General features: G+C 37.5%; 1 protein-coding gene across 5 annotated transcripts in view; it reads right to left on the bottom strand.

Moving 5' to 3' along the window:
- Positions 1-260: 260 nt before the first annotated feature.
- The window catches only part of pcbp3 (poly(rC) binding protein 3), a 74,628-nt gene continuing 65,415 nt past the window's right edge, over positions 261-9,473 (bottom strand). Inside the window, exons 13-18 of one of the 5 annotated variants that reach the window (XR_008828993.1) lie at positions 8,460-8,501; positions 7,360-7,438; positions 6,399-6,451; positions 5,769-5,938; positions 3,267-4,815; positions 261-3,010 (exon numbers count right to left, since the gene is read on the bottom strand). Coding sequence is in view for 4 of the 5 variants with exons in the window: in XM_056388826.1 (XP_056244801.1) it covers positions 4,761-4,815; positions 5,769-5,938; positions 6,399-6,451; positions 7,360-7,438; positions 8,460-8,501 (399 nt within the window). In the remaining variant the exon portion in view is untranslated. Of the gene's footprint in view, positions 4,816-5,768; positions 5,939-6,398; positions 6,452-7,359; positions 7,439-8,459; positions 8,502-9,473 lie in introns of all 5 variants that reach the window. The other 4 variants (XM_056388830.1, XM_056388827.1, XM_056388828.1 and 1 more) reach the window with 4 other exon arrangements.

Genomic DNA, 9,473 nt, shown 5'->3' with positions numbered 1-9,473 from the left:
ACACATTTCACCATGTAATTTGATAAACGTTTCACTTTTTTTTTAAATAAAAAGTGTTACAAAAAAAAAAATAATAATGATAATAATAATAATGATAATGAATAAAAGTGAAGCTGAAACTTTTGAAACACTCAGTATCTAATCCGGTTACTCCACCAGACAAAGGATGGTAGTGCCACGAGGCAAATAAATATCCTATAACAATATTTTGGAGCTTCTGTAATAATACAAAACTTGAAGAAGATGACAATGATGTCCAATCAAGGGAAAAACACAAACTTTATTCTCTTCTTTTTACAAAACATTTCAGAATCAACCTCAATAAATAATAAAACTAATACAGACCTTCATGAAGCAAATGATCAAACATAAACATGGTCTGACACATTTCTTCAAACAGCATTATTTATATCACCTCAGCGCTAACCTTTATTTTTTTGCTGCTCTAGCACAGGAAAGAAAAAAAGTGTTAATGTATCACTAAAATGACAGAAGCAACAAAAGAGGTGTTCGGCCTACACAGCATTGCGGGTCGATGAAACATGAGCAATGCCGTGAGTATGAACGATAGAAGTATGACAATCAAAAAAGCAACTGAGATATTTTCAAACTGGTCACACTGTAAAATAGCATGACTATATCTTGGCTGACCTGCCTGCATTAACCAGCAGACACCTTAAACCTACAAACACAAGTATTAATATGCATTTTAAAGAAGATATTAATGATCAGATTCTATAGATAATGGACATTTTTTAATGACACCTTAAAAACCTTTTCGCCCTCAATCAGCCAGTCTTCAATTATTTCATCTGAAACACGTATGGAGTGCTAATGTACAGATTTTACATTTGCAATGTAAATGTGAAGCAATGTGTCATGTAGTGCTTTACAGTTACTTGTAATGTAGAAGTAACTGTAAAGCAGCCTTGTTTTAACAACAACATATCACTGAGTCATCATAATCTATGTATAATCAATGCTAGCCAAAAGCCAAATACCTGAGCCTAAACTGCAATGACACAAATTTTGTTCCCTAAACATTATGTCTATGATTAGTATTGGAGTAATGCATATCCAGGCTTTGGGAGTAAAATGTGTAACTGTGTTTGGTAATGTGGATTTAAAATAGTAGCTACCTGAAATCTGGAGTGTCATGTGTTACTGTGGAGTGATATATATGTATATGTATTTTTTCTTTATCTTATAGCCTGCATTTTTTAATGACAGCTACAGATACTAATAAGGCCATCCATTCATATATGTTTGCAGAAAATACAGGAAAGTTAGTTGTTTAAGTTTATGTTTTATATTCAACATAACCTAAAATAATCGGATTACATAACATTGTATGTATCTCATGTAATAAAGTGTAGATTACAATTTTAAATAAGTAATCTGTAACAGACCCGTTTGAGTGCCCAACCTTACAAAATCAAACCTTCTCTACATTATATATCATTCTGCATCATATTATACCGTACTCATTTAAGTACATGGTTAAAAAGACACCACTGAAGGTGATTTAATCCTGTATGACAAGTAAATGTTAGCAGTTAAAACATATTTTGAAATACATTCAGCTTTAGTTTGATCAACCGGGGCCTCAAGTTGGGTGGAACAGATATACAGCCTAGTGTAACTACGGAGATACTGTCTTACAGTAGGTGGCGAGTACAGTGGGAGTCATACATACATGTATATGTACAGTAGGCCTGCAAAACCAATGACTTGGTTCATTGAAGATGCATACGTTAAAAGATATGTTTTATACATGCCAGTGTTTCATACATGCTAACCAGAAACACACTACATTTTTTTCTGTAGCCTACCAAACTGTAGCAGGAAGGAGCTGAAAAACAGACATGACTGAATAATGAGAGTCTTTGCTTCCCAGGAGCTTGTAAGCCCTTTTGACACACACTGAAGACATTACTAGCTACATGTGAGTGCAAATACACATCGGACAATTTCCAGACCTTTCCAAATGACTCGTGCCTCTTATACTTTGTTGCTATGAGATGAATGAATAACATGAGTACATGTTTGTGGAATATATGTGAATAAAACGGGGTGCATTTATAGCATGCATTTGAATTTCAATCGTCACTGTAGTCATTTCCTTGAATTATTTTCATTTTTCCATCCAACCTATTTGTCTGTTCAGATGAAACTCAGAGAGACACATATATATTGTGCATTGGAATAAATATTTACTGGCCTTTATCCATGAGGTACTTTCAAACTGGAGTCAGAGTGACACATACAGATCATAAAAAGACAGTTCATGGCTTGTTTAATTCCCTGTCACCATTCAGTCTTTGTTTCTACATGATTGATTTTAAAATGAATTTGAAATACAGTAGGTTTTGTGCATCATGCAGATCAATCTATGGTGTACATACGGCACTAAGACAGGCACACAGGCACACAGTAAAACACTCATTTCATCAATCCTGAAGTCAGTGTAAAATGAACTTGAATAAAGCATCAGGTTAATAGTTGTTGAAGATTTGTGTTGAATAATGCATTGTCTGTAGTAGTCTAAATATGGAGTAAAAATGTGTCAATGTGGTGTGGAGAAGGGACAACCTTCTTTTAAATTGTTATACCAATCTTTAGGTTTACTTTGCATATACTTTCAGGTGCCTGCAGAGCAAAAATAAAGGTACAGTGATGTGTTAAAATATGAGGTAAAACAAAGCAGTGCAGCGCATGAGATGCCATGAAAGGTACTAGAGTGTCAAAAAAGTAAAGTGACCTTTCAGAAACAGAGACAACACAGTTTCAGTTAGGCGTGAAGAATCCTAGTGACAGTGCAGATACACATGTTTACAGTAGATACTAAAAATTATAAAAGTTAAAGTCACTTAAATATCAGGACTGTCCAATATAGAGATAAATAAATTAACTAGGTGCAATGCAATAAGCTCTTAAGGGTCATGTGATGCACTGAGGGAAGATGGGAAGAAATTAGAGTGTGCCCATTCCAGTGACTTCAGACGTCAGCCTAGAACAGTTCAGGGGAAGACGGGGTGGAGGAGGAGCAGGGGAAGGGGGGAGGGAAAGATAGACAGAGAAAATAAAACAACTGTGAAAGAAGAACTTTCGCTTTGAAAGTGAAAGTTATGCTGCAATGGCTTTGTGCTTGAATTTGCCGGGACCTTTTTTTTTACGCAGAATTTACACCATATTTTCATTGTACCCATTCACACAAAACAGCTCAGCTTCTAAAAATATGGTAAAAATAATCATGCAATACTAACCCCCTCATGAAGCCATGCAGTGGACTGAAAAAAAAACATGATGGTGTCATGAAATATCCAATGTAGAAACTGTTGTAGGCTAATCCCTGACAGAGGCATCACATCACTCCTTCTAACAGCATTGCTCGGTGGCACACGCGTTCGGTCTTTTTTCTTTGCTTTTTTTTTTAAATTTTCCATTTTTTATTAATTTTACTCTTTCTATACAATGACACAATAGGACTTGATAGGCAAATGTATCTAATATAGTAATGACAGAAATAAATACCATATTATTTTTGGAATGAAGCATGCTAAATAAATACTTAAAGGAATAGTTCAATATTTCGGGAATTACACTTATTAGCTTTGTTGCAAAGTTCAATACCACTGTCATTTCTCTGCGATAAAGCCAGGAGATGGTTTAGATGGTTTAGCTTATTTTAGCTTAGCATAAAGACTGGAAACAGGCAGAAACAGCTAGCCTGGAGCTGTCTAAAGTTAAGAAAATATCCTTACTAGCATCTTAAAAACTCACTTATTTGTATACTAGAGCTTGTTTGATTATTCATATAAAAACTAAAGTAAAAATGAAGACTCATGGTTTCATTAAGTGCCAAACTGTATATATATCTATATATATTACTAATGCTGCATGAGGCTGCAAAGAAATGCAGTCTTCTTTTCCTCTCCAATGGGTGGATCCTTCATGGCCCAACCTATCCCAAGAGTCAGTGTGTGCCGGTAATGAATATAAAATGACAGCAAACGCTGACAGAGTACCCGAACATTACACTTTTAAATCAGTCCAACAGCTAACCGTACAACTGTTAAAAAACAAAGGGCCTTAAAACCTCAAGTTTTTATAATAAAAAAAGTTAGGTGCTGTCAAGGTTGCTAGGCGACTTGATCGGTGCTTTGCGACGCAACAGTAAGGGCGCAAAGTGGAAATCTTTCAGACCAGACCGTTTCATTTCGGTTCAGCCTTCACAGTCTATGAAGACTCTGATGCAGCCCCTGAAGCTTATGTCTCTGACAAGAGCAGTGACTTCCTGGAGTTTTGTTGAAGTTGCCAGGCTGGTACAGGTTTTTTGGTACTTTTGCACTGACCTAAGCATACTGTTCCCCCCTGTTTCCACCCTTTGCTAAGCTAAGGCGACCATCTCCGGGACCTAGCTTTGTAGTTAACTGGCAGAGATGAGAGTGGTATTGAACTTCTTATTTAAATTTAACCAAAAATAAATAAATAAATACATGAATAAATAAAACCCTAATAACTATATTTCCCAAAATGTAAAACTATTTTTTTAATAATACACTGGCTACATCAATTTTAAACAAATCCCACTCTTGTTAATCTGACTTTTACTACAGGTCTCCTGCAGGCTAACGCTAAAGTGTTATGCACAACCAAGGGACTCTAGGGGAAATTCCATGGGACAACACGTAGTGGTTAATTGTGAAGCGCTGGTTTTGGTGTTAGCTTCTGAAAAGAGAACCAGATTTGGGGTGACTTCAGGATGTTGTCATGGATGAGGGGTCATTCCACATGGCAGCCACGTCCCTGAACCTGCCATCGGAATTGTGGGAAAGCAATAGACATTAGTTTTTCTCTGTGGACTTTTCTGTGAAATCCCCTTAAGAGGTCAAACACATGAAGTCCTATTTGTGAGCACATTGGTTCTCCTGCTCTGATGAAAATAACATTTGACTTTGAGATGCAGGTAGGCTGAGGGCATGAGTGGATGTGGATAACACATTTATTTTCTTTGCTGATGATGAATTAGTGGTTTCAGTGGATGAAGGGGAGAAAGAGACAGCGATAGCAAAAAACATGGCAAGAAAATTCAAATGAAAACTACAACAGTAAGAGAGTATAGCCCCTGTTTATTTAGTCCAGATACTCAACAGATTTTTGTCTTGGAGTCAATTGCTCTTTATTTAATAACATAAAAGGCTTATGTGCAAAAATACCAGGGTAAAATCTTAGTTACTAATGAGGCTGATGATCTTTTTGTGTTGTTCTACAAATTCATCATGAACAATTTGGTCATTAACTGAGGTGGCCCTTGAACATCTGATGAATCCAATTCACTAATCTGCAGGTTCGGTTCAAAGACACAGCTTACTTGTCTCACAACTTGGCTTTGTTCCCATGGGCCATTTATGCACAAAAACTGTGCTTGCAGAAACTTCATGCATTTTAATGTCTACACTTGGGTGGAAATAAGGGACAAATGTATAAAAGAACAACCAGGGTAAAAACATGAATAGCCACATTATTCATGGGCTTATCTGTCGCTTGTCAAAACCTGACAGCCACCGTGTATTTCTGGCAACTCATCAAAGTATCAGTGTTGCGAATGTCAAAACTTAACTGGCGAGATACTTTTCTTCTTTCCAAACAGCACAAGTGTCACAGATAGCTGTTTTCTTGGATCCTCACCCTGAGCGTGGTCATTCGGGTATTGCTTTTATGTTTTAGATTGAGCCGGAGCCCAGTAGTTAGAGTTAAAAGGTTACCTTGCATTGATGAGATACTGGGCCAGGCTGATGTTAGCAGGGGTCCCTGTGATGGTGATCTGACGCTCAGACGAGCCCTCCATGGCATTTGCAATTTTGATCTGCGCCCCAGACATCTGTCGAATCTCATTTATTTTGGTTCCTTGGCGTCCAATAATGCAGCCTATTAACTGAAAAAAAGCAGAAATCTTTGAAGATGAAGCATGGAAACCTCTATGCTGTTTTAATATATTTATACTTAATGCCTTATACATTTGAAGTTAAAAAGGAAGTGTAATGGGTTATGAAATTTCTGGGTATATAATTTAAATCCCATCATTCTGGAAATTAATTTTGATTAATGATAGGTGTGTGATTCAGGTGATTGCAGGTTCTCTACTGTGCCAACAGTAAGAACTAAAGTTTGGAAGATCATTGTTGTTAATGTTGTCAGTCAAATTTGGAAAGACCATTTGCAAATATTTTCCTTATCAGTTAACTAACAAGTAAAGCCGCTAATCACCCTGTAAAAACTCTTCTCAACATCAGTTGAATTTATATATGATATACCGAGTAAAAGACATAATTTGAAAACTGCAGACTTCTGAAACATACATGTCTTTTTTTTCTAACCTTTCCAGCTTTACTCACATCATTAGGAATGGTGAGTTCATGGGTGCTGGCTGGTGGACTGGCATCCAAACCTGAGTTGGAGAGCAATGGGATGAGAAAGGCGATTTGAATTTAAATAGTCAGTTTGACAGAGCTGAAACCTTTTAAAGGAATATTTTGTCATTTTGGGAAATTTGTTTATTCGCCTGTTTGCCAAGAGTTAAGATGAGAGTATCGATACCACTCCCACTGTCTGTATATTAAATATAAATCTACCGATTGATCTTCCCAGTTAAACTCTTGACAAGAGAGTGATTAGGTGTATTTCCCAAAATATCAAACTGTTCATAGGATGTAACAAAAGACAGCTACATCATGTTAGTTAAAGAGAGAGAACATTTTGGAACACCCTTGTCGATTCAATAAATCATTCCATGTACTTGGTGGAAATTGAAACATCCTTTTAGATGAAAAAAAAGAAGCGAACATTACTGTGAGACCTTCAGATTATCTTTTATAAGTAAATATGCAGGATATGATACAGACAGACTAATATACAGTATGTTTCAAGGTCTATTCAGATGTGGGAGATATTCAGTTGGTTATTACAGTGCAGTGTTGCCAACCTCTCTCACTGGAGATTTTCATCTTTAATGGAAAATAAAACAACCTAAATATGTGTGGGAAGAATGATGTACCCTGTTAACTAGAGATAATGACATTTTGAATAAACTGTTTTAAAGTGTAGCCCAGTGTCAGTTCTTTCTTTCTTTCTTTCTTTCTTTCTTTCTTTCTTTCTTTTTTGAGTTTCACTGGCATATAATCAGACGGAGCCAAGAGAAAATATACATGAAAAAAAAATCAAAGGAGGAGAGAAACCATGGGGGCCAAGTCATGCTGTGCCAAAAGAGAGAGATAAGGTGCAAGGTAGGGAAAGAGAAAAAATATTTCTCTGGATGCAAAGAGAAGGAATTATCTAAAGGGCCTCGTGGGTACGTACCAGGGAAAGCAGGGGTGGTCTGTCCGAGAGGGGTAAAGGGGGTTTGCTGCATAGCCAACTGGTGGAGCTTGGTCAACTGCTGAAGGGTTAGGAGGGAAAGTAGAACTAAGAGGTTACTGATACACAGGTCACACCGAGAAATGAACCCAACCAAAACTAGAGTGAACAAACAGTGAGGAGAAGGAGGCCATGACACAGGGTGGTGGAGGACAAAAAAGTAAGAGAAAAAGAGATACGGAGAGAGGGTGATTGTCTGTAATGGATTTGTGAAAGTGCTAGGTAATTTGATGCTTTCTGATTCTTCTTTTTCACCTATTTCCCTGTCACTTTCACATTCTGCAAAGTCATTTTTTAATTTACAAAATAGAGAGAGACACAATTCCACTCATGAGTGCATTAACCAAATGCGGGGAATAATTTCATTCCCATTTGCCCCCTTTTATTACCATGTGTCCTTCTAGTTGGCACTTACAACTAAGAACCGGAGGAACCTTTAGTTTTGCATGGCTGTCAGAGGAGCCACTTACCCCCTGACATGGTCACAGAGTGTCCACCCCCTGCTGTGTATCATTTCCATCAGGAATGGGGGGAAGACGGATGCTTTCAAGCCTTCTTCTCCTTTTAAGAGGAGTTTTAATGAGGGTGGAAGAGGGTGTCAAGCCTGCACTTGAGTGATTGTACCGTCAACCACCACCTCTACTGGCATCAATCACTGCCCAACTCTGAATTAGTGAATCTGACACAAGGTAGCTTCTGAGATGCTCTCATGACAAGGACAGATGAAGGCAGATTATTAATGGAGACTATGATCCACTGGAATTAAAGGGGTGTCTACATCAAAAGCTGCCGTTTCTGACGTTGCCTCTGTCATTATTACCAGAAGTTACTGTTTTGTTATCAACCAGATCGGTGTAAGAGGTCGTTCCAGTGGTTGAGCTGCAGTTCAGCCTTAAAGTATAAAGACAGTGATTTTGGAAGTCCTGATTTATGACTTGCCTCTTAATAACTTCAGCTGCTGTCTGCTACCATTTTTGATTATATAAATACTTAAGATACAGATATAATTATTTGATTAAATTAAGAAGAAACTAAGAACTCACATCTGGGTGTGGTATGGCGTACTGTCCCTGAATTGTGTAGGCCTGGAAAGATGAAAAAATATGAGAAATAGCAAATTTCAGCATCTTATATCTATTAAAAGGGGGAAATAACATCACATGAAGAACCAATCAACTTGTACAATCCAAAGTCTGTAGAAACCTTATTCACAGTTTAGCTCAAACAACCATAAAAAACATGCTGATTGCAAATTTATTGTAAACAGTAAATGAAATTACAGTGAATGATTTTTACTTAATCACACTTATTATTACCATATTCAAAGCAGGAACATAAACAGCATGTGTTATGTAAGTGAACATGAAGTGCTGTCAGACCTTGTACATCCAAGAAATCAGTGTTTGATTACTGTATATAACAAATCAATGCACAAATGATCATGAAAGTTCCAAGATCCGTGTACACTCACTGAGCACTTCAGCAGGAACACCAACATGTATTTATCCCATCAGCCAATCATGTGGCAGCAGTGTAATTCATAAAGCCATGCAGATACAGGTCAGATAATGTTCACATCAAACATCAGAATGAGGCAAAAATGTGATTTCAGTGACTTTGATTGTTGGTTTCTGACAGGCTGGTTTGAGTTTTTCTGAAAAATGGCGATCTCCTTGGATTTTCTCTCACAACAGTCTCCAGAGTTTTTAGAGTGAAGCCAAAAACATCCAGTGAGTGACAGCTCTGTGGGCAGAAACAACCTTTTGACGAGAGGTCAGAAGAGAATGAGCAGAATGGTTCAAACTGAGAGAAAGGCTACAGTTACTTGGATAACCACTCTTTACAACTGTATCTCAGAACGAACAATATGTCAAACCTTTGGTTGGATGAACGACAACAGCAGTAGACCACGTCAGGTTCCAAGAACACCAAGAATCTGAGGCTGCAGTGGACACAGAGTCACCAAAACTGGACAGTTGAAGACTGGAAAAACGTAGCCGGATTTCGGCTGAGGCAGAAGATGGTAGGGTCAGAATTTGGCATCAACAACATGAACC

Source organism: Seriola aureovittata, chromosome 11 (assembly GCF_021018895.1).
Source record: "Seriola aureovittata isolate HTS-2021-v1 ecotype China chromosome 11, ASM2101889v1, whole genome shotgun sequence".
Taxonomy (NCBI): domain Eukaryota; kingdom Metazoa; phylum Chordata; class Actinopteri; order Carangiformes; family Carangidae; genus Seriola; species Seriola aureovittata.
This window is presented reverse-complemented; position numbering and strand designations above follow the sequence as displayed.